Source organism: Atractosteus spatula, chromosome 5 (genome assembly GCF_055471065.1).
Source record: "Atractosteus spatula isolate fAtrSpa1 chromosome 5, fAtrSpa1.hap1, whole genome shotgun sequence".
Lineage (NCBI taxonomy): Eukaryota > Metazoa > Chordata > Actinopteri > Semionotiformes > Lepisosteidae > Atractosteus > Atractosteus spatula.
In genome coordinates, this window is record NC_142710.1 from 66,608,054 (window position 1) to 66,631,946 (window position 23,893).

Below are 23,893 nucleotides of genomic sequence, written 5' to 3' on the forward strand. Positions count from 1 at the left end.
GGTGGAGATCAGGCTGGGCTGGACTGAGTGGTACTGATCAGGCAGGGCCAGGCTGAGTGGTACTGATCCACTGGTCAGAGAGGTCAGGTGGAGATCAGCCAGGCTGCTGTCTGTGTTTCAGGGTCCTCGCGGTGACTTGGGAGACAGAGGCCAGAAAGGGGAGCCAGGTGAGGCCGGGCCGCCTGGGCCACAGGGACCCCCAGGTCGTGCTATTGGGGAGCGTGGCCCAGAGGGGCCCCCAGGACAGGCAGGGGACCCAGGCAAGCCAGGCATCCCTGGGGTCCCAGGACGGGCAGGGGAGCTGGGCGAGGCGGGGCGACCAGGCGACAAGGTGAGAGGGGAGCTGCTCTCTCCCTTAGTCTCCTGCTAACTTCAGCTCCTTTATTTCCCTGAGATCTTCATTATTTTCTGAGTGACCTAGTAAAGACTGCAGTTCTTTCTGTTCTTCTACACATTTGTCCCTTTCTTCTGGGACTTTTTAATTCCTTCTGTCTTTCCCTTCTTCTTCTGTCCTGCCGTCTGTCCTACTTGTCTCCTCTCTCCCTCCTCTCTTGTTCCCCTTTCCTCTCTCCTCTCTATCATCTGTTATCTGGTGTTTTTTGTTTGTCTGCCTCTTCTGTCTTAGTGCTGTGTGTGTATCCTCACAGCTCTATGTGTGTGTGTGTTCTCTCAGTGCTGAGTGTGTATCCTCACAGCTCTGTGTGTGTGTGTTCTCTCAGTGCTGTGTGTGTACCTCACAGCTCTGTGTGTGTGTGTTCTCTCAGTGCTGTGTGTGTATCCTCACAGCTCTGTGTGTGTGTGTTCTCTCAGTGCTTAGTGTGTATCCTCAAAGCTCTGTGTGTGTGTGTGTTCTCTCAGTGCTTAGTGTGTATCCTCAAAGCTCTGTGTGTGTGTGTTCTCTCAGTGCTGTGTGTGTACCTCACAGTTCTCTCTGTGTGTGTGTTCTCTCAGTGCTGTGTGTGTACCTCACAGTTCTCTCTGTGTGTGTGTTCTCTCAGTGCTGTGTGTATCCTCACAGCTCTGTGTGTGTGTGTGTTCTCTCAGTGCTGTGTGTATCCTCACAGCTCTGTGTGTGTGTGTTCTCTCAGTGCTGTGTGTGTATCCTCACAGCTCTGTGTGTGTGTGTTCTCTCAGTGCTTAGTGTGTATCCTCAAAGCTCTGTGTGTGTGTGTTCTCTCAGTGCTGTGTGTGTATCCTCACAACTCTGTGTGTGTGTGTTCTCTCAGTGCTGTGTGTGTACCTCACAGTTCTCTCTGTGTGTGTTCTCTCAGTGCTGTGTGTGTATCCTCACAGCTCTGTGTGTGTGTGTGTTCTCTCAGTGCTGTGTGTGTACCTCACAGTTCTCTCTGTGTGTGTGTTCTCTCAGTGCTGTGTGTGTATCCTCACAGCTCTGTGTGTGTGTTCTCTCAGTGCTGTGTGTGTATCCTCACAGCTCTGTGTGTGTGTGTTCTCTCAGTGCTGTGTGTGTATCCTCACAGCTCTGTGTGTGTGTTCTCTCAGTGCTGTGTGTGTATCCTCACAGCTCTGTGTGTGTGTTCTCTCAGTGCTGAGTGTGTATCCTCACAGCTCTGTGTGTGTGTTCTCTCAGTCCTGTGTGTGTATCCTCACAGCTCTGTGTGTTCTCTCAGTGCGGTGTGTGTATCCTCACAGCTCTGTGTGTGTGTGTGTTCTCTCAGTGCTGTGTGTGTACCTCACAGTTCTCTGTGTGTGTGTTCTCTCAGTGCTGTGTGTGTGTATCCTCACAGCTCTGTGTGTGTGTTCTCTCATTGCTGTGTGTGTATCCTCACAGCTCTGTGTGTGTGTGTTCTCTCAGTGCTGTGTGTATCCTCACAGTTCTGTGTGTGTGTGTTCTCTCAGTGCTATGTGTGTATCCTCACAGCTCTGTGTGTGTGTGTGTTCTCTCAGTGCTGTGTGTGTATCCTCACAGCTCTGTGTGTGTTTGTTCTCTCAGTGCTGTGTGTGTACCTCACAGCTCTGTGTGTGTGTTTGTGTGTGTGTTCTCTCAGTGCTGTGTGTGTACCTCACAGTTCTCTGTGTGTGTGTGTTCTCTCAGTGCTGAGTGTGTATCCTCACAGCTCTGTGTGTGTGTGTTCTCTCAGTGCTCTGTGTGTGTGTGTGTTCTCTCAGTGCTGTGTGTGTGTATCCTCACGGTGCTGTGTGTTTGTCTATGTGTGTTTTTAGGGGGAGCGTGGAGAGAAAGGGGAGAAAGGCAGTGCGGTGAGTACAGCTGCTTCACTTCTGACTGCCTGGACTGAGCCACTGCGCACTCACACCCCAGACATCCTGAGAGGAGACACTGTCAGCCTACTACACCTGTAACTGTCCCACACAGGATAGCTTGTACCTATAACTATCCCAGACAGGAGAGATGATACACTCTGCTATACTAGGTACACTCTGATATACTAAGCACAATGGAATGTCATTAGGCACAGTTGAATTGTATTAAACAAATGGCACATTAGAGAGGGCTATACTGATCATGGGAGACAAAGTAGGACACATCACCAGTAGGGACTTTATGAGCAATTTCATGCGGCACTCTACACATTCTACCTGCATTTTCAAAAACAAGTTTCGTCTGAAATTTGGGAGATTTTATGTAGAATTTCCTGTACTGTACTTTTATAAACACCGGAATGATGAAGGTGGCTCCTGCTTGTGCTGTCTGTCGTCATGCTCCTATGTTTGGAAATGCAGGACTTGATTACTTTCTGTGTTTCAGGGAAAAGATGGCCAGGCTGGGCCCCCTGGCCTCCCAGGACCCAAGGTGAGACCCCTCTGCACCCCAAACAGCTTTCCTGTCCAGCAGTCTGAGCCTGTCCTCTGCCTGTTATACTTTCTCTCCTCAAAGAGCCTGTCGTGCAGCTTTTCATCATCATATTGAATAGGTGCTCTGGTCTGCAGACAGTAAAGCGAGAATCTCCATCCTGGTGCCCGGCACTTGTAGAGATAGCAGTCGACAGTGTGAAATGTAGAAGAGTAAGTTGCGCTGTGCAGCTACAGCTCTGTGACACAGCCAGGGGAATCCACTGTGTCTGCTGGTGCCTCAGAAGAATTTGTGTCTAAAAATTGAAAAAGACAACAAATTGAGTTTTCTGTTAGTGAAAGGGGCCTTGTTACAATGGGAACAGACAATATGAATATGCAACCCACAACACATTGCATGATTCCCTAGTTTGGGGGAATCGCTCATCTGAAAGTTGTTCTGTGACAGCATCATTTTAGAAAACAGAAACACCACTTAATGTAGACCTTTTCTGTCTTCTCTGTCTGGTCGCTTCCTTGCATGAGGGGCTGAGCTGCTGGAGACAGAAGTCAAACCTGTGTTTTATCACAGCTGGCACCTGTAGGACGCAGTGGTCCTCATGTCACACACATCCCCCTGCGGTGATTCTACAAAATATACATGCTGTGACTTACAGTGTATAACTGATGTCTTGAGACATGAGTTACACAAAGCTGTCAGTGCCCATTGGTTTGACTGATCAGAGTTCTGCTGTAAATATTCAGGCAAGGGAGCTGAAAACACTTGTCGTCTCTGCCTGTTGTGTTCCAGGGGGATCCTGTGGATATGTCTAGCGCAGGGCTCCCAGGAGAGAAGGGGCTACCTGGACTGCCTGGACAGAAGGTGAGAGTCATTCACTGGGCTCAGGATAGGGGCAGGAGGGGCAGTTCTTGGATGGACTGTTGTGAGGGTGTTGCTTTCAGACAGTTGTAGTTTGAACATTCAATGACCAATGCAAAAGGTTTTTCATAACCCAGTTATTGTTATTATTAGCAGTAGGTAGAATATTATCAGCAGTAACAGTGGCAGTAGTGTGATCAGTAAGTTACAGCAGTTACAGTTTTATAATACCAGGAATGGTGGCAGGAGCAGTATCAGTGATGATTGCAATGGTGTTATCAGTGTGTGTGATATGTGCCTCACGGAGTGTCTCTGGTCTCCTGCAGGGGGAGCCAGGGCTCCAGGGACCAGCAGGCTCCAAAGGGGACAAGGTGAGTGGTCCTTCCTCTGCCCCAGGTATTTACACTCACACTGAGATGTGCAGACGTGTCCTCATGCAGTGCTCATGTTTGTCCTGTAGGGGGCAGAAGGATCACGTGGGGAGAAGGGCGAGAGAGGTGACCAGGGTGAGAAGGGACGAGATGGGTTTTCGGTAAGCTTGTTGCCCCTGACCTATGCTAACAGGCTGGTCTGGGTTATTAATATGAATGAACATAGAATTGAATGGATTGTGATTTTGTTTATAGTAAATCTGGTGTGTACTCATTGTCTACAACTAACAGGATGAAGTGTAAAATTTAAAAATATCTGATTATTTTCAGGGGTCTCCTGGAGAACCAGGGCAGCCTGGACCTGATGGGAAGCCAGTGAGTAGGGGACAAGCTGGGGTCAGAATTTGGGTGCAGGTTACGTGGTCAAGTAACAACAAGGGGGTGCAGATCATTTCAAGAGGCGCAGCTGTGGGGAAGGGTGACAACGGGGGGGGGAGAGATTGGAAATGAGGGGTGTGGTTAAATGAAAGGGTGGGATTAGAGCACTAGGAACCAATGGGGTGGCTGTAGAATGGGTGGGTGGAGCTAGTAAGGGAAAAAGGAACCTCAGTGGTTGTGTTCTCCTCAGTGGGAGGGGCTGACTTGGGGTACTTGAGGGTGGTGGTAGAATTGATGAGAGGAGCAAGACCGACAGAGGGAATTGGGGGAAATTTCACTATTTACCAAAACTGGTAAAATTGCTGCAGGATTAGATTTTAGAATTAGGGGAGACTCTCTCCAGTGGGGGGGCAGGTGGAGACTCTCCAGTGGGGTGGGGTGGTGGGCAGGTGAGACTCTTGACTCTCTCCAGTGGGGGGGGGAGATGAGACTCTCTCCAGTAGGGGGGTGTAGATGGAGACTCTCTCCAGTGGGGGGGGCTATAGATGGAGACTCTCTCCATTTGGGGAGCAGATGAGACTCTCTCCAGTGGGGATGAGGGGATGTTTCTGAGTCTTCAGGACAGGGGTGGATGGAGGTCCGGGGGTAGGATGAGGGCTCAGGCAGTCCTCCTCTAACACTCTCTCGTTGCCTCACGTCCAGGGCTGGCAGGGGGAGATCGGGCCCCAGGGCCGCCCAGTGAGTAACAGTAGGCGTGCTGGGCCTGTGCCTGGGTCTGTCTGCAAGCACACTGGTGCGCGGGGCTGCTCGGTCTCTGTAGCGCGGCCCGCACTGCTTCTGTCCGCAGCCTGTACTCCTGCTGGCGCTGTCTGACCCTGTGGCTGCACTCTCTCCCTCTCTCTCTCTCGCAGGGCCTGCCTGGGTTCCCCGGAGTGCTGGGCAGACCGGTAGGTGCTCAGTGCTGTTTGTGAAGCATCACACTGCAGACAGAGGCTGCAGCCTTGGTCTTTGTGTCTTATTTAACCTCTCAGCAGGTTAATTGCCCCCCTCATTGAAATAATTACCTCCTTGTTCATTTATTTTGAAAAAATCACATTATTTCTAAATAAAACTGTCAGATAATTGATTATCAAGTTTAATAGTGTAAATAAGCAGCTGGTTGTATCAAACACCAGCAGTGGGTTAGATTGGCAGGTCTGGCACTGGACTCCCTCTGGTGTCGAGAGGACAGGGACACATGACCAAGACCAGAGCTGCAAGACTGTTTTTCTCAGTGGCAAAACATCTTTCTAACTCGAACCCTGCACCGGCTCCACCTTGCATGCTGCACCTGAGCCATGCAAGCTCATGTGAGAGACGCCGCCCTGCTGAATCATCCAGTCCTGCCTGTGAGCTCTCTGCACACGCATCAGCACTGTTATTAACAATTGCAAGTGTATTGCTATAGTGTAAGTAGCATACAGAGTGCTACATGAAATAGCCTGCCGACACTGTGCACCACAGATGTCGGTGTAACAGTGTGTATGTGTCAGTGGATAGCGTGTATGCAGTGTCAATGTGTACATGTGTGTGTGCCAGTGTGACGGTGTGAATGTGTCAGTGTGAGTGTGTAAGTGTGTCAGTATCACTGTGCTTTGTTGACACTTCTTCACTGCTGGACTGAGATTAACTTGGATCTGTTTTGTAGGGAAACCCGGGAGAACCAGGAACTCGAGGACCCCCAGTGAGTAGATTACACGGTCTCTGCAGCACCTGCCAGGAGCACTGAATGGCTACAAAGATCAGCATTTCTGCCCACTGCCCACTTAATACCATCAGGGGCATCAGAGCTGCCCACTGTCCTGTTTATACCATGAATATTGTCACTCTGACAAAGTGTTTTACATTACATACATATTCTACTGGTTTCCACTCAATTTGAGCTGTTAATAGCTTCATTAAATCAATCAGTGACTTAATTGTCCTGAATTCCCTGATTCTGGATCAGGAGCCTCTTGGCTCCCTGTAGCTCCTGCAGGGCTGGGTCTTTCCAGCGACAGGAGAGAGCGCAATCCACTGAGCTGCTTGATGGCAGTTTGTCTGTATTGCCCACTTCTTTACACTGCTCCAGCTCCAGTGGTGAATGTCGGTGAACAGCTGTGGAGTAGTGGACTGTGAGCAGGTGGGACAGTGTCTCCCAGCTGATACAGATTCTGTTTGTCTCTGCAGGGTCCTGCTGGCCCCAGTGGCCCACAGGGGCCCCCTGGACTGAAGGTTGGTTTGCTTTTTCTTCTTGTTGATCCTGAGCTTCTAGCCAAGCAGGAAGAGCAGGAATGACAATCAGTTTATTGGTAATACTTTTCAGTGTAATTATCCCTCTGCTCAACAGACTCATTCAGCTTAGATTCCACTAGTGCCAGCAGTACTGTATAGTGTAGTGTGCTTTGCTGCACAATAGCATTGTGTAGTTTACAACCATGAGCTGTAGTGTGTTATTCTGTACAGTGCTGTACTGTGCTGTCTTCTACAGTGCTGTAGTCTGCTGACCTGTATGTTAGTAGAATGTCCTGAGCTGTGGTGTGCTGTCCTTTACACTAGTGCACTAGAGTACTTCAGTTTGCTGTAGTGTGCTGCTTAAGACATCTGGTGTCTGTGCTTATTTACTATAATACTGCCTGTCCTCTGTCTGCAGGGTAACCAGGGTGAGCCAGGCATTGGGATTCAGGTAAGGTCTATAGGAATGAAATGTTCTGTTCCAGTAAGACCAGTAATAATCTACACACCTCTACCCGCAGCATACAGTAGTTCAGATACTGGGATCCAGTATCCTCTCTAATTATGTCATTCTTGTTATGGTTAGTTGTGACATTTTGTTTTACAGTCGTAAATACCACTTAGATAGAAATCTGTTTTGAACTTACAAGTAAGTAAAATTAATTTAGGCCAAACAGATTTGTAAGTGGTGCTGTATCTGACTGTATGGAAGAAGGAGGCCTTGAGACCACAGAGCTCATTCTGACTGCTCTTGTTTTCTGTGCCAGGGACTGCCAGGGCCACAAGGCAACATGGGACTGCCAGGTCCTCCAGGGTCTCCAGGAGCTGCAGTAAGTGGCACTGAATTCCCCTGATGGGCACCAGAGCCCACCATGGCTATGTCTCAACGGTTCCCCCACAGCCACACTTGGGTCTTGGGTGTGGGCTGTGCTGGGAGCTGAAAGAGCTGATTGAATCCAGTGAGCAGCTCCCACAGTCTACAGGCTTCCCACAGCCTTAGGAAGCTGCAGCACAATACAGGAGGCTGAAGGCTAGCCCTCACTCCTTTGGAGTCGCCACTGTCCAGGTCTCATTCTCTCACATTCAGCTGCATTATTGTCTTGAGACCAGACTTTGTTTTACCAAAGCAGAATGTTATTTAGTTAGTGACATACACACATAAACAAGGGAACAAGTAAAGGTTTATTCTGTGTTGAAAAGATAAGAAAAGAAACACAACGTTTTGGCTGTGGAGCCTTCTTCAGGTGTGATAACTATAACAATATGTGAAGCAGAAGAATGCTGAAGCAAATATTTTTAACACACATCCCGCATATACACACAGAATATTATATTTAAGTGTATTTGATTTTTGCTGCTATGCATTTAAATGTCCTTGTCTACATCATGGTGTAGTATGTGTAACTTTAACATGAACTTTAACTGTAATATACAGTATGTAACTTTAATATATGTAGCTCTCTTTATATTGATCAATGTGATGCTTGTAGTAATTTGAAAATAAACGTGAATGTTGGAAGCTGAGGTGCAGCGGAAGTCCGAAACGAGTGATTCTTTCTGTCTCTCTCCAGAGTCCTCCGGCCCCCCCCGGGCTGCCGGGCCAGGTGGTGAGTACAGAGCTCTGCTGCAGGTACAGGGGAGGGGCTCTCAGGTGTGTGAGGCGGGACTCTCAGGCCCATGTGTCTCTGCTCTCCTCAGGGAGAATCGGGAAAGCCTGGCGTTCCCGGCCGAGACGGCGTGCCAGGGAAAGACGGAGAGCCTGGTCTGTCAGGGAAGCCGGTAAGGAGGAGAGACCAGTGCAGAGAGCTTTCCTGCGCTCTGTCCTTCTCTCTGTCTCTCCCTAACTCTCTGCCTCTCTCAGGGTGTTGCTGGCCCAGCGGGTACTCCAGGCCTGAAGGGCGAGCAGGGCGACACTGGTCCTCCAGGAGAGGTGGGTGACGTATGTGTCCAGCTGCTTTAGAACCGTCGCTGCGCTGAAGGAAAGACACTGTCCTTAGAGCTGCCTGTTGTCTTCCACACCCTCATGAAGAAAAAGACGGATTTGCCTGTTCCCGGGTTCCTGCTGCTTCGGTCTTGGTGCTGTTGATTTGATTCGGCAGGCCAGCCCGTGGCTAGACTGTAACCAGATACATACTGTAGTGCCGCCCCAGACGCCTTCCACATAGAAAAGCATCCGCAGATGTAAATAAGAGGAGAAGCAGCAGGAGAGTGATTCATGAATATGACAGGCAAACATCTAACCAACACTCCCTTCCTGCTCTCTCCTTTCTCTGCAGTCCATAGTGGGCCCTCAGGGACCGAAAGGAGAGAAGGTAAGAGTGAGACGTTCGCAGCTGGTGTCCTTATCCTCAGGAGCATGTTAGAATGGCACTGGATCACAGATTACTGCCACTATGAAAGATACTGGACTTAACATGAACACGTGATGAACACGCGATTGTCTTTCCAGGGGTCTGCAGGTTCGGTTCTGCCGGGGTTGTCGGGCGAGAGGGGTCTCCCCGGGGAGCAGGTGAGAGTTCAGTGGGGAAAAGGGGGCTGGGCCAAGGACAGAGCAGCTGTCTCCCAAGCACACGGGTAGGCAGCCATGTTCATCCCATTCTGCTGCTGTACTTTGATCTTAGCAGGACTCCAGTCACTTAATGATTGGACTCTGCAGTGATTCCTGCAACTGGACCAACCTGTTTAAACTGCGCCCATTGCTGTGAAGGGAAAAGCCCAGCTGCCAGCTTTGCTTGTCAAAGGCTTCTGGTTTCTTGCTTGGCTTGGCAAGAGCACAGCAGACAGAGGACACAGTGCAGGACTGGTCCCTGGACGGGACACCGGTCCACCACAGGCCACACACAAGGGCAGTTTAGAGACACCATTGACCTTGAGAACACAGAGAGAACATGCCAACTCTGAAACGGCAGGAGCCACTTCCAAGAGCACGGAAGCAGCGTTGCTCCCCACCAAACCACTGTGCCGTCCTGTAACTAGTTTTCATTAGTCTGTTTTTTGTGTTACGTTTTGTTAATTGCTTTTTTATTTTCAGGGTGAAAAGGGAGATAAAGGAGTTCCTGGGAACAAAGGAGAGAGGGTAAGCACAGTGTCTCTACCAATATCAATGATGCTGATGGTAAAAGTCATTATAATTACAGTGTGAAGACAGGTGGCTTTTAACACTGTTGTTATTGTCTTCTAGCATGAACAAAGTCATTTATTTACTTTAATTATCCAGAGCTTTAGTAAGACCTTGCTGTGAAGACTGAGCATCACATTTCTGAAAGGGCAGAGCTGTCCAGAGATCTGAGAAGAGTGAGCAGGACAGCTGCTTCTCACACACTGGCTGGCTAAACAAACTGAAGCTCTTAGTCTGTGACAGAGCAGACTTCGCAGTTTTTAAAATTAAATGTATTGACAAAGTCAGAACCTGCAGAAAAGCACATGTCCAGGATCACTAGTGGAAATTACAGGGTGTGCATTCAGGGCTAGGGTTAGGATTAGGTTTGGTCTAGAGTTGGTCTAGAGTTGGTCTAGAGTTAGGGCTAGAGCTAGGGTTTAAGGTTAGGATTAGGGCCTCTCCTGTGAAGAGGAGGCACTGTTCTTTACAGTTATGGAGCTCTGCAATCAACAGTCCAGCTTCTTCAGGAAACAGCTAAATGAGATTCTCAAGCGAGAAAGCTACAAGCATTGCTGGGTTCTGAGCAGCCTCTCCTTGTTACTCACCTGGTTGTCTTTGGATGGTGTTATGCTCTTGCTTCCTGTCTGACTGGCACTCTTCTGCAAGCTCAGTGTCAGGGTGTTTCTGAAACCTGTCTGCTTATGTGTTTTTCAGGGAGACTCGGGGGAAGCTGGAGAGCCGGGAGAAGATGTGAGTGGACTGACTAATAAATCAAACATTTTAGAGACATAGCTATCAATCTGAATTTTTTTACAAAGCTCACAAAGCTTCACCAGTCCTGTTACACAGTGAAGCGCAGGTGAGGGAGCAGTACAGGACAACAGCATTTATTACTGCCGAACAGGATAATGGGCCAAATAGCCCCCTCTCATTTTTAACCTTCCTTATGCTCTTAGCTCAGGTAAGAGCATCCGAGTGTGTGCACGTACATGCTGGTGACAAAATAATGCTGCCAGCAGCCAGGTAACGATACAGAAAAGGACACAGGTTTGCACAGTTTTAGAAATTTTTGAGAGCCCAAGGCTGCGGGAGGCGGTGCCTGTTGCTGGGCTGTGAGCTGGGACTTGTGCTGATGCCTGCACTGGCATACTGGGAGAGGTGGCTGTGATGTGAGCTAATGAGCCTGTCTCTCTGTCTCAGGGAGCAAAAGGAGAGCCTGGACCCAAAGGAGACAAGGTCAGTGATGGGGGTTCAGGCTTCTTGTGATACAGTGTATTGTCATGTCACAGTGGGACATTCTGTGTTGTAATAGTGTAATATATTTTGACGCGACATTGTTGTTCCTGGGTGTGTTACAGGGAGAGAGGGGAGTGGGACTGCCTGGACCCACAGGCCAACCTGGACCTCAGGGATTAAAGGTGAGTGTCATTACTGGAGCACTCTACTGATCCTGAGTCTTGACAGGAGCTCTGTACTGTTCCTGAAGCATTACAGGAGCGCTCTACTGATCCTGGGTCATTACAGGAGCGCTCTACTGATCCTGGGTCATTACAGGAGCGCTCTACTGATCCTAGGTCATTACTGGAGTGCTCTACTGATCCTGAGTCACTACTGGAGCCCTCTACTGTTCCTGAGTCATTACAGGAGCTCTGTACTGTTCCTGATTAGGACTAATGGACAGTGATACCACAGTACTCCTGCACTGTACTGCTGTTGTGTTTTTCAGGGTGACCCAGGACTTCCTGGTCCCTCTGGTCCCCCAGGGCCCCAAGGTATCTCAGGGAACCCAGGGCTGCCAGGGCTGAGGGGAGAGACAGGGCAGCCCGGTCCCCCAGGGCCCCTGGGAGAGAGGGTAAGAGGGGCACTGTGCCCACCTGAATCCTGAGAGGATGGGCTGTTTGGCCTCCACTTATGTGAAACTGCTCTCTGAAGTGCTTCACTGCAGTTCTGTAAAATTCGCTCTGGACCCCTCCCTGGCATGACTCCACGTCTGCTGTGTGTGTTCCCATGTGCGCAGGGCCTGCAGGGATTCCCGGGACGAGACGGAAACACAGGGCAGCCTGGGCCCCCAGGACCCTCTGGGCTGGCGGTGAGTCTCCCACACCGGTCTGGACTCCGCGGTCACTCTCCTGCACACCGTTTCCACCTCTTTTGTTTTTTTTCTTACTAAAAAAACCCACTAAGAATGTGGAAAGTGTCCAATCAACCTCCTGGGGTTGCCTCAGGTGACAATGATGTCCTTCAGAAGTTGGGCGGGTCAGCAGGGGGGATCTGAGACTGCAAGACTCACCTGGTGCCTGGCTGTGTGCCCTGGTGAACCCTCCAGCTGTGTGCCCCCCCGACACTGGTAAACTCTCCAGAGGTGCTGGTGCCCCCCAACACTGGTGAACCCTCCAGCTGTGTGCCCCCCCGACACTGGTAAACTCTCCAGAGGTGCTGGTGCCCCCCAACACTGGTGAACCCTCCAGCTGTGTGCCCCCCCGACACTGGTAAACTCTCCAGAGGTGCTGGTGCCCCCCAACACTGGTGAACCCTCCAGCTGTGTGCCCCCCCGACACTGGTAAACTCTCCAGAGGTGCTGGTGCCCACACATCTGGAACTGGGGTACAGCTATATTCTCGTATTCTCGTGCACAGAGCGGTGCTGTCTGCAGGCCAGACAGTTGGTGGTGGAATTTGTGATCCACAATGTGAACTGAGATTGTTCTGCTTCCACAAACCTTAGCGCTACTCCACACTGCCCCCTGGTGTTTCCTGTTGGTAGGTCAAATGTTGTGAGCTTTCTTTCCTTTTTGGAAAATTGTAACTTAGTGTGGAGGAGAATGATTTATGAATCATGGGCATCTACACTTCCAGTAGAGTAAGCTCCTTTTAGAGGTTTGTATTATAGCATTTATTAACATTTTCTAAACACTAACAAGACCAACTTATGTACCACAAATTTTAATTACAAAGCATTGTAAGCATTTATCAAGTGGTAAAAATGTGGTCTAGCAACAGTTTTTATCACTTTGCGTTTTCTCACTGGCCATAAGTGTTCAAATAATCTTAGATTCTAGAATGCATAAATTATGACATCCAGCTATTAAATCCTTACATGCTTTACCTCTCAAGGCAGTGGGGTTCACTGGTTCCAAGCCCAATGCAGTGCCAGACTCTAAACTGTGCCTTGCTTTTCTCTCAGGGCTCTTCAGGACTTGCAGGGCCGAAGGGAGACAAGGTGAGTCTGCATTTTGCTCCTGTGCCATGTGGACGTGGTGAACGCACTGAGCGCTCTCAACACAGTCGCAAGGCTCAAGCCCTGAATCACACTGCAAGAGTCAAACATGAGGCAGAGGGAGCTGATTCTAGGCCGTGTCCAGCCGTGCTCCATGTGCTGCTGTCTGATTGAGGGCTGGAGGTGACTGAGTGCTGAACCCACATGAGTGTGTTTGTAATTCAGAACATTGGCCAGCTCTATGAAAGAGTATCAACATGCAAGAGGCAGAGTCCAGGAGGGGCCTTAGAGAGATCAGTCTCCATGAGGAAGAGAAGATCTTTATTTTGTTAATCATTGATTTTCTATCTGTCTGTCTTACAAGACTGATTTTTTCTGCTGCCTTTCTGTTCCCCCATCAGGGAGATGTGGGAGTCGGTCTGCCAGGACCACGGGGAGAGAGGGGAGACCAGGGTAGCCGGGTACGCTACTTAAAACTCATTCATTAACTGATGAATTAATTGACATGATTTGGACAGCCGGTTGAGCACTGAGTCCTTGTAGCGTAGATTCAGTGTACTGTACCACCGCTGCCTCTTTTCCTTGTGTAACCTCTCCTGTTACTGAGGCGGTAACACATCAAGACACAGGCGGGTGGAAGGTAGCAAAGGGGAGGTACTGCACTGCTTTCCTTTAGGTTGGTTTTCTCTGCTAAGCCCAGCTCTCCACGAAGACTTCTGAGCAGAAACCTGTTCTGAAAGTTTTTGTGCTGATTGGTATTGTCTGTATCCCAGCAGTCTGTGTTTGTTGCCTGACGGTAGTGAAGATTGATCGAATCTTTCTGCTGCAGGGAGAAGAGGGCAGGCCTGGCCTGGATGGAGAGAGAGGACCCACAGTAATTATTCTCTTGCTGATTTCTGTCACACATCACAGCTCTGTGCTGCAGGGCAGATGCTGTGAATGACTCTGACTCTGAGTGCGCCGCAGCTAGTTCTCCAGACGCACTGTTATTCAGCGACAGTGACGTGGTCATACTGCCTAGTGTCATTTCTGCATTCTAGTGTTGTCATGTTCTGGTCTGTAGCCAAAAGCTTTGGAAATCCCACTGTCTTACTGTCACTGTCTTGCCTTACACCTGTATTACACACTTCTTACTGTATTACACTGTACATGGTCAGCGGTTGCAGTGACTCTCCTGTGTGTTCCAGGGCCCGCCAGGCAGTCGAGGAGAGAGGGGCGAGAAGGTAAGAGCAAGCAGTCGATCTGCTCTCTCTCATTTGAATTCCAGGTTCTGTGATACCAAATGTTTAGTAACACTTGTAATACGTGCTGGTCAGGAGTGGACTGGACATGAGAGGAGTAGATGTCATGACTAGTGAATCTACAGCAGTTCTGTGTCACTTCTGTGTCACAGCAGTGTGACCTGAGACACTGTGGTGACACTGAATTCTTTTTGTGTTGCTCCAGGGCGACGTTGGGCCCATAGGTGAAAAAGGAGACAAGGTACCTGCACGATCACTACATCCCATCTGAGCTAAGTCCCTGTTGTTGCAGTAAACTGGTCACTGTATGCTGAACCCTTGCTCAGTTGTTAAGCCACTCCTAACACACACACCTGTCGACGAACCCAGAAGCTCCCCGGGAATGTGGGTGTGTTTGCAGAAGCCGAGCCCTGTCTGAAAGCTGTGCTTAGGGTTTGCGACAGGACCAGTGTCTGCTCATGCTGTCCGAGCCTTTGATGCACAGCAGATGGTGGCACCCCTGAGCCACATGCTGTTGGACAAGTGGGACCGTAACTGTGCCTCTGTGTGTCTAACGCAGGGCGACACGGTGTCAGTCAGCGGACCGGCAGGACCCCGGGGCAACAAGGGCGAGAATGTGAGTGTCACCTGGTTTCAGGAGGGATGGAGGGGTGGACAGAGCCAGGACTTTCACAGCAGTCTGAGCCTCTGCAGTTTAAATGTTTAACGGCTCTTTGTGAGTTAAGCTCCTTGTTGACCCCATAAAAACAGGCAGTATATGTGCATTTATTTGCTTTTCTGTTTTCCCGAGTACTGTGTGTACAAGAGCACACAATGCACAGAACCTGGAAAAGGTTAAGATGCACTGCGATGGGTGTCTGTTTGCCACCTCTGTGGAAAACTCTGTGATACAACAGGGACGATTTTATAATCTTATGTATTTACATTAAGTTGCAGTTTTTTTCTTCATGTGTTGAATTTCAGTGCTCTGAATCCAGTCTTTTGTAATTAGACGTCAACGGAGTGCACTGCTGTGTCTGTTTTGAGCTCTACTGAGTACCAGAGGTTACCTGGGGTCATCTAAGGGTCACCTGGGGTCACACGTGTCTGTGTTGCAGGGCGAACGGGGCCCGAAGGGCCTGCAGGGGGAGAAGGGGGTGAAGGGTGAGGAAGGACCACCAGGGCAGCAGGTGAGGAAGATGGGGGTTGGATCTTTGATCGTATGAACAGGTATGACCGATGTCTTGTGCATGAACTGTCTCGCAGGGCGGCAGTTATATCATGGTGCAATAGGCACTAGCAGGTTCCTGCAGATGCAGCAGCTCTTCCTCTTGAAAACTCTCCGGGAGTGTCCCCACATCTTCACTCACAAGTCCCCTCCTGCGACCCGGAGCACAGGGCTTTCCTGCTGGGTCTCTCACGCTGGGGTCAGAAGGCGCCTGAACAGACTCCTCGACGGGTGACCTGAGCTGTTCTGTCTCCACAGGGTCCGAAGGGTGAGGCAGGCGAGAGGGGCTCCATGGGGTTCCAGGGGGCCCGTGGACCTGGCGGACAGAAGGTGACCTCCATTCTTTTGATCAGTGCTGTTCGCTCAACCAGCTTCTTAGGGTTCATCTTGTATTGGGCTAAATTACAGTTTGTTTTAAATACAGTAATAAGTTCACCAAGATGGGTAGTCCTGGTTTAGTAGTACCATATTGCAGGGATGGTAAAGGTTTTTCACCGACACTGTAATTCAGAGAATCTGGTGGCTTCTGTTCTAGATGCTTCCTGTGCACTGGTGTGAATACAGCTGACTGACGGGGACAGCAGCCTGGTGCTCAAATCTTCACTGTCTGTTTCTTGAGTCCAGAGCTGACTGGGAGCACTGGGGCTCAGTGCTTCACTGTCTATTTCTTGAGTCCAGAGCTGACTGGGAGCACTGGGGCTCACCTGCTGTCTCCCACTTTAAATGCCTTGGAGCAACCTTATTGTGAAAGGTGCTATATAAAAATAAATTGAATTGAATTGAACATTCATGTCTTAACTTGTATTAATTTATTCACTGATAATAAATCAGTTTACAAAAGTAGAAAAGTGTAGGAAAAAAAAGCTGAAATAAAAAGGGAGAGAAAATTAAAAACTGAACCCTGCATGAATGACAAAGGTAGGCAGCCTGTGGCACTGAGAGACTGTACCTGTGTGTTCTGTATACAGGGAGAGGCAGGGCAGCCAGGAATCCCTGGAGAGCCTGTGAGTAATAATTCCTTTCTTCTTCACTGCTGCTACTGCACTGGGACTGTAGCTCCTATTGTAACAGACTGTTCTACTGTACTGGGACTGTAGCCCCTATTGTAACAGACTGTTCTGCTGCACTGGGACTGTAGCTCCTAGTGTAACAGACTGTTCTACTGCACTGGGACTGTAGCTCCTATTGTAACAGACTGTTCTACTGTACTGGGACTGTAGCTCCTATTGTAACAGACTGTTCTACTGTACTGGGACTGTAGCTCCTATTGTAACAGACTGTTCTGCTGCACTGGGACTGTAGCCCCTATTGTAACAGACTGTTCTGCTGCACTGGGACTGTAGCCCCTATTGTAACAGACTGTTCTACTGTACTGGGACTGTAGCTCCTATTGTAACAGACTGTTCTACTGTACTGGGACTGTAGCCCCTATTGTAACAGACTGTTCTGCTGCACTGGGACTGTAGCCCCTATTGTAACAGACTGTTCTACTGTACTGGGACTGTAGCTCCTATTGTAACAGACTGTTCTACTGTACTGGGACTGTAGCCCCTATTGTAACAGACTGTTCTACTGTACTGGGACTGTAGCTCCTATTGTAACAGACTGTTCTACTGTACTGGGACTGTAGCTCCTATTGTAACAGGACTGTTCTACTGCACTGGGACTGTAGCTCCTATTGTAACAGACTGTTCTGCTGCACTGGGACTGTAGCCCCTATTGTAACAGACTGTTCTACTGCACTGGGACTGTAGCCCCTATTGTAACAGACTGTTCTACTGCACTGGGACTGTAGCTCCTATTGTAACAGACTGTTCTACTGTACTGGGACTGTAGCTCCTATTGTAACAGACTGTTCTACTGCACTGGGACTGTAGTTCCTATTGTAACAGACTGTTCTACTGCACTGGGACTGTAGCTCCTATTGTAACAGACTGGTCTACTGCACTGGGACTGTAGCTCCTATTGTAACAGGACTGTTCTACTGCACTGGGACTGTAGCTCCTATTGTAACAGACTGTTCTACTGCACTGGGACTGTAGCTCCTATTGTAACAGACTGTTCTACTGCACTGGGACTGTAGCTCCTATTGTAACAGGACTGTTCTTACTGCACTGGGACTGTAGCTCCTATTGTAACAGACTGTTCTACTGCACTGGGACTGTAGCTCCTATTGTAACAGACTGTTCTTACTGCACTGGGACTGTAGCTCCTATTGTAACAGACTGTTCTTACTGCACTGGGACTGTAGCTCCTATTGTAACAGACTGTTCTTACTGCACTGGGACTGTAGCTCCTATTGTAACAGACTGTTCTTACTGCACTGGGACTGTAGCTCCTATTGTAACAGACTGTTCTACTGTACTGGGACTGTAGCTCCTATTGTAACAGATTGTTCTACTGCACTGGGACTGTAGCTCCTATTGTAAAAGGACTGTTCTACTGCACTGGGACTGTAGCTCCTATTGTAACAGACTGTTCTACTGCACTGGGACTGTAGCTCCTATTGTAACAGACTGTTCTACTGCACTGGGACTGTAGCTCCTATTGTAACAGACTGTTCTACTGCACTGTTCCCATAGCTCCCCAAAATAACAGGACTATAACAGGAATATTTCTATACACTGTTGTAATGTTGTAATGTCACTCTAGCTCAGTGTAAATTCTCTCTTTAGTGTAAATTGTTTCTGTGCCTTTTCAGGGTGAACCAGGAAAAGACGGTTTCCTGGGACCAAGGGGAGAGAAAGGAGAGATTGGGATCATGGGACTAAGAGGAGTCAAGGTCTGTCTGTTTTACTGTCTCTGTCTGTGTGGTAACAGAAACCTCAGCTGGACATAAATTTCTGCTCTCTGTGTACCTAATAATAGATTGGGATATCCTAAAACCGACAGATATACAGTACAGGTAGCGCCCGACTGACTTCGTGCCTGATAGTCCAACTCACTTACTATCTGCCTGACTATTTCTCTGATTTTGCTTTACTTAACTGACTATATGACTGACCATCTGCATGAAGATGTGTTTGATTGCCTTACTCAATAAGTATCTGCCTGTCTGACTGATAACCTGTGTGACTGAAGACCCGTCTAACTGACAGCCTGTCTGTCTGACTAAAGACCCGTCTAACTGACAGCCTGTCTGTCTGACTGAAGATCTCTGACAGCCTGTCTGTCTGACTGAAGACCTGTCTAACTGACAGCCTGTCTGTCTGACTGAAGACCTGTAACTGACAGCCTGTCTGTCTGACTGAACATCTCTGACAGCCTGTCTGTCTGACTGAAGACCTGTCTAACTGACAGCCTGTCTGACTGAAGATCTCTGACAGCCTGTCTGTCTGACTGAAAACCCATCTAACTGACAACCTGTCTGTCTGACTGAAAACCCATCTAACTGACAGCCTGTCTGTCTGACTGAAGACCTGTCTAACTGACAGCCTGTCTGTCTGTATTCCAGGGAGACCGGGGCCCCAAGGGTGCTTGTGGGACTGATGGTCTGAAGGGAGACAAGGTGAGAGAGACTGTGCTGCTGCCGTCTGTGTTTATTGATGTGTGTTTTTAACCCTGTGCTGTGGGTGTGCAGCTCAGACTGTGTAATAAGCCTGTTTTTCCCCTTGGCTATGGAGAAATCAGATTCCAGAGTCAGGGCACACTGGTTTTATTCCCGACTCCGCTACACTGTGCCATATCCACTACACTGTGTCATGACCCCTATGCTCTGCAGTGCCTGTTTTTAACTCTGTGTTGGTATAAGTGCTTTCAGTCTGCAGTGAGTCTATAACTCTGTGTCGTGTGCTCTGCCCTGCAGTGAGTCTATAACTCTGTGTCGTGTGCTCTGCCCTGCAGTGAGTCTATAACTTTGTATCGTGTGCTCTGCCCTGCAGTGAGTCTATAACTTTGTATCGTGTGCTCTGCCCTGCAGTGAGTCTATAACTCTGTGTCGTGTGCTCTCCCCTGCAGTGAGTCTATAACTCTGTGTCGTGTGCTCTGCTGTGTTTAGGGTGACACAGGGATCTCGGGACGGCCTGGCCTGCCTGGGAGGAAGGGAGAGTCGGTAAGCCATCCTGTGCAGATGCCTGGGGTCTGGACAGGGTCTAAGTGAAGGGCAGTCAGAAAGGCGGACTCCTGCCTGGACAACACAGAGCAGAGACCCTCCCACATTCACAAGGCCCACTGTTTCTCCCAGCCTATGCTGTGCAGGGCTGTGCAGGGCTGTGCGAAGGTGTCAGTGATGGTGAATGAGTCACCTCCACTCTGCTGTGCTGAGGCTCTGGCCTCAACAGTCCCATCCACTTCTCTCTTCTCCCTGGCTCTTAACACTCAAACATGAGATAGTGGAAGAACCACAGACTGGCTCACTCACAGCACTGTCAGCTGCCAGTTCTGAGGGAAACTGTCTGATCTGTCACTAACAGACTCTCACTTGTCTTGTGGAGTCTCACTTCATCTTACATCTTGCAGACTTTGCTGTCCCTGAGAGAGACACTCAGGTGTGTGCAACATTCCTCAGAGCTAGCGCAGGGGATTGAGATATCAATGCCATTAATACGTAAGATATCTCTGGCCGTTTGCAGGCCATGTGCCTTAGTGCGGTACTACTGTGTTGCTCATCAGACTGTTTTGTTATCAGTATTGCTGACCCTGTATGAACAGGGCTTCTACTTTGGGCCAAGGAGATCGGACAGATGATCAACAGCCCAGTGAGTATCTGGGCCCTGTGGCTGTGAAGAAATTCAGTGATGAATGAGAAGAGCGAGAGAGTTGTTATTAAGAAAGATTAATAAAGCACAGCTCAGACTAGATTTAATTACAGCCAGAAGCCATTGGGTCGTCTTGAATAATGAGAAACAACAATGAACTTGTATTGTACCTCATATTAGACAAAGTTTAAAGGGCTCATTAAGCCATTCAGAATGCGTATGTTCTCTTGACTATATAAAGAGGGTGGTTTGGAAAGAGCACAGCACAGGAAGAAAACAGCAGCGATCATTGCTGATGCAGCTTCTTAAAGTCATTGTGAGCCACTTGACTCAGCCAAGAAACAAGGCTCTAGACTCTTCTAGTCCCTGTGGAGTCCAGCACACTGACACAGTGCAATTACTATATTTTATAGGATGTACAGCATGTTCTTTTTTATGCTCTGTCTTTTGCGGTAGAGTGGGTTTTGTCAAATTAAGCAAAATATTTTATTTTTTAATAATTACGGAATATTAAGAAATGTATTGAATATTCATTTATTTATTATTATAAATGTAATCTATAATTATTTAATAAATTAATAAATATAAAAATAAATAATTTAATGTGATTATTTATTGAACTATTAAATGCACTATTATTATCTTTAAATAATAAATGTATTGTTACATATTCTGTTTATATCCTCCAAAGCGTTGATGCTGGAGACCCTTTTCCAGCTGTGCTGTGACTTTACTCCAGCGGTCAGCTCTGCACTGTTCACTTTCTCTTCCAGGGGGAGGTGGGGGCCCCAGGAGTCACGGGGACACCTGGGAAGGAGGGACTGATTGGCCCCAAGGTAAGGGGGGGGGAGAGAGCTTGCTTGGATGAAGGCTATCAGAGAGATGAGTAGCCGCGTGGGGAGAGAGGAGGGTGTGTGCGTGGCGTTCCCGCAGGCTCAGAGCTGCTCTGTGTGTCTCTGCAGGGTGACAGGGGGTTTGATGGGCTGCAGGGCCCAAAGGGCGCACAGGGAGAGAAGGGCGAGAGGGTGAGTTGAGCCCCGGAGAGGGGCAGTGATCCTTTATTTACTGTCTCTGTCTCTCCGGTCGTGTTCAGCTCCTTCTCCTTGTGATCCCTGTGCTCTCTCCTGTGTGCAGGGCCCCCCCGGTGTGCCCGGCCCCCCTGGACCCAGGGGCAATGATGGCCTGCCTGGACTGACCGGACCCCAGGGGCCTGCTGGGATGAAAGGCCCTGAGGGGCTGCAGGGAGAGAAGGTATCGCACATCTCTGTCCTCTTCTAACTTCAGACGGCAGATTGCCCCAGAACAGGCGTAGCTCAAGAGCAGTAAAGGCTTCATAGTCAGTCACAGTCAGTCCACAGCCCTAGGCTGGATCAAGACTAGGATCTCTTATTGAGCACTACCTCCAGCCCCAGATCAGTTTTACTAGAAACCTTCAGATCCCTTTCAGCCTTCATTCACACCCTAGTCCAGCCTAAATCCAGTTTCCCAGCCCACTGCAGCACAGCTCTGCTCTCTGGCTGTCCCCTTCAGCTCCAGTCCCATACAACCCACCAGACGCCCAGGCCAGCTGCAGTCCCTGTGGAGCAGACTGGCATGCCCAGGCCAGACTGTCCGGCCCTCCGCTTGCCCATTGTGTTCACTCCCAGCAGGCAGGGCACTCTTTCGCCTGCTCTGAGCTGGCAATGGAAGGAAGTATAACGTGTATAACGTACAGTGTTGTTTAATACTTTTTCCAATTCAGGGTGAGCGTGGCCCCCCAGGGCCCTCGATGGTTGGTCCCAGGGGAATCCCAGGCATACCAGGAGACCGAGGCGAGCAGGTGAGCTGCAGTCTTCCTGTTTGACTCCTGTCCTGTGCTTCTGTCTGAGCCTCTGTGCAGGAAGGAGCCACTGTACATGTGCACCTTCCTTCTGCATGTATCCTCATTAGAGCTTCAGTACACAAACACCTGGTGTTCAGGGCTTTTAAGAGTACAGAGTGCACGTCCTTCCTGTAGATATGGAGCTGTTAGGCCTGGTGCACATTCGGAAATCTCACACCATCACTGAACTGACACAGAGCCCGCTGGCGTGAGGTGCTGCTGTTCCCCAGGAACACATTTCTCTGCATGTCAGCAGACCTTGCTGTGTGTTGCAGTGGTTTCATGACACAGTTTCTTGAAAACAACAGCTCACTTTGTTAGTAAGCGCATTCATTTTGCTATGTAGCAATGTCATGTGTGCCAGCAGAGAACTTTGCGTCTGTCCAGCAGAAAATGTGTGTCCCATGTGCAGCGAGGCGGGAGTGGGAGGAGCCGCGGCCGCACCAGTTAGAGTCGACGCCCCGTCTGAGGGGGCGGAGGCACTGGTGTGAGGTCAGAGAGAAAACGAAAACAGAACAAAAAGGAAAAATACGAAATTGCACCATTAAGTAAAGCGCTGCGGCACTGTCGTGCAGACTCGCTTGGCGGCAGGGACCAGACTGGACTTGCCATGTTTAGAGGTGTCCAGTCTGGGAGAGCAGGCAGGGAGCGGAAGGCCAGAATAACACTAAACGTGGAAAAGGGTCAGCCTGCCCCGGTATAGACACAGGACAGGGTAAAAGAAAAAGAAGAAAAACGGCCTCGCGCTCAGGTACAATCCCCTCCGGGACTGCCGGCGTACTGATCCTCCCCTTCCGGGGTCGCCTTGCTCGGCCTCTTCGGGGGGTTGGTGCTCTGTGTGCCTTTACAGAGCCCTCACAGCTGCGGCTCGTCTTTGATTAGTGTGTGCAGCTGTGATTCCAAAGGCAAGGCGTTGCCCTGGCTCCAGGGCTCGGCCTCCACACTGAACACACCCCTTGCGTGTAGTGCCACACATGTTAGTCCTGGGAGTTTAGCAGGTGGCTGGTTTAGTTCAGACCCACTTGTACGGTCCTTGTTAGAGCCGGTGTGCATGTCTGGGCCCCTGTGACTCCTGCTGTCTGAGGTCTGTGTCTCTCTATTTCAGGGCGATCTGGGTCCTGATGGACCAAAGGGAGATAAGGGGGAGTCTGGCATGACGGTGAGTCTCTCCGCATCCCAGAGCAGTAACAGGACTGGACACAAGACTGTGGAGCGACCAGTTATAGGGTTGGACACACTGTGATCACTGTCCGCTCTGCTCCCATCTTTTCCAGGAGGATGAAATTCGCACATATGTCCGCTCAGAGATGAGTCAGCACTGTGGTAAGTGTCACACTCTCACACACAGACACCAGCAGTGGGAGTCACACACTATCACACACAGACACCAGCAGTGGGAGTCACACACTCAGACACACACAGATACCAGCAGCGGGAGTCACACACACAGACACCAGCAGAGGGAGTCACACACACAGACACCAGCAGTGGGAGTCACACACTCTCACACACAGACACCAGCAGAGAGAGTCACACACTCTCACACACAGACACCAGCAGAGGGAGTCACACACTCTCACACACAGACACCAGCAGAGGGAGTCACACACTCTCACACACAGACACCAGCAGAGGGAGTCACACACAGACACCAGCAGAGGGAGTCACACACTATCACACACAGACATCCTAAAGGCTGTAGGATAGACTAGGCAGGCTGAGCAGTATCGTCCTGTTCAGGGCTTGGGGTTGGGACAGGGACTTTGTGTTTGAGGTGAGATTTATATTAGTGTGCCTTTAGGCTGTAGTAACACTGTACTGTCTGTTTGTGTTTCAGCCTGCGGGGGTAAGTACCCACCACTTTACAACAACCTCTCAGCACCTCCTTCTGTATTTTCTGTCCAGAGTGGACTACAGGGTTCCGATTGAATGCATTTCCTG

The 23,893-nt window shown here is 49.5% G+C and overlaps 1 protein-coding gene across 1 annotated transcript in view; it reads left to right on the forward strand.

The window, feature by feature from the left end:
* Nucleotides 1-23,881, forward strand: part of col7a1 (collagen, type VII, alpha 1) — a 69,986-nt gene extending 46,105 nt beyond the window's left edge. The window contains exons 82-123 of the mRNA XM_088917415.1: nucleotides 122-331; nucleotides 2,182-2,217; nucleotides 2,726-2,770; nucleotides 3,560-3,631; nucleotides 3,955-3,999; nucleotides 4,089-4,160; nucleotides 4,330-4,374; nucleotides 5,289-5,324; nucleotides 6,065-6,100; nucleotides 6,586-6,630; nucleotides 7,049-7,081; nucleotides 7,398-7,460; nucleotides 8,202-8,237; nucleotides 8,329-8,409; nucleotides 8,492-8,560; nucleotides 8,907-8,942; nucleotides 9,080-9,139; nucleotides 9,662-9,706; nucleotides 10,445-10,480; nucleotides 10,931-10,966; nucleotides 11,089-11,148; nucleotides 11,457-11,582; nucleotides 11,748-11,819; nucleotides 12,914-12,949; nucleotides 13,348-13,407; nucleotides 13,776-13,820; nucleotides 14,134-14,169; nucleotides 14,393-14,428; nucleotides 14,747-14,803; nucleotides 15,285-15,356; nucleotides 15,653-15,724; nucleotides 16,363-16,398; nucleotides 18,096-18,176; nucleotides 18,849-18,902; nucleotides 19,392-19,445; nucleotides 20,865-20,927; nucleotides 21,054-21,116; nucleotides 21,226-21,342; nucleotides 21,833-21,910; nucleotides 23,058-23,111; nucleotides 23,227-23,275; nucleotides 23,790-23,881. Coding sequence (XP_088773541.1) covers nucleotides 122-331; nucleotides 2,182-2,217; nucleotides 2,726-2,770; nucleotides 3,560-3,631; nucleotides 3,955-3,999; nucleotides 4,089-4,160; nucleotides 4,330-4,374; nucleotides 5,289-5,324; nucleotides 6,065-6,100; nucleotides 6,586-6,630; nucleotides 7,049-7,081; nucleotides 7,398-7,460; nucleotides 8,202-8,237; nucleotides 8,329-8,409; nucleotides 8,492-8,560; nucleotides 8,907-8,942; nucleotides 9,080-9,139; nucleotides 9,662-9,706; nucleotides 10,445-10,480; nucleotides 10,931-10,966; nucleotides 11,089-11,148; nucleotides 11,457-11,582; nucleotides 11,748-11,819; nucleotides 12,914-12,949; nucleotides 13,348-13,407; nucleotides 13,776-13,820; nucleotides 14,134-14,169; nucleotides 14,393-14,428; nucleotides 14,747-14,803; nucleotides 15,285-15,356; nucleotides 15,653-15,724; nucleotides 16,363-16,398; nucleotides 18,096-18,176; nucleotides 18,849-18,902; nucleotides 19,392-19,445; nucleotides 20,865-20,927; nucleotides 21,054-21,116; nucleotides 21,226-21,342; nucleotides 21,833-21,910; nucleotides 23,058-23,111; nucleotides 23,227-23,275; nucleotides 23,790-23,881 — 2,550 coding nt within the window. The remainder of the gene's footprint in view (nucleotides 1-121; nucleotides 332-2,181; nucleotides 2,218-2,725; nucleotides 2,771-3,559; nucleotides 3,632-3,954; nucleotides 4,000-4,088; nucleotides 4,161-4,329; nucleotides 4,375-5,288; nucleotides 5,325-6,064; nucleotides 6,101-6,585; nucleotides 6,631-7,048; nucleotides 7,082-7,397; nucleotides 7,461-8,201; nucleotides 8,238-8,328; nucleotides 8,410-8,491; nucleotides 8,561-8,906; nucleotides 8,943-9,079; nucleotides 9,140-9,661; nucleotides 9,707-10,444; nucleotides 10,481-10,930; nucleotides 10,967-11,088; nucleotides 11,149-11,456; nucleotides 11,583-11,747; nucleotides 11,820-12,913; nucleotides 12,950-13,347; nucleotides 13,408-13,775; nucleotides 13,821-14,133; nucleotides 14,170-14,392; nucleotides 14,429-14,746; nucleotides 14,804-15,284; nucleotides 15,357-15,652; nucleotides 15,725-16,362; nucleotides 16,399-18,095; nucleotides 18,177-18,848; nucleotides 18,903-19,391; nucleotides 19,446-20,864; nucleotides 20,928-21,053; nucleotides 21,117-21,225; nucleotides 21,343-21,832; nucleotides 21,911-23,057; nucleotides 23,112-23,226; nucleotides 23,276-23,789) is intronic.
* The last annotated feature ends 12 nt before the right edge of the window (nucleotides 23,882-23,893 follow it).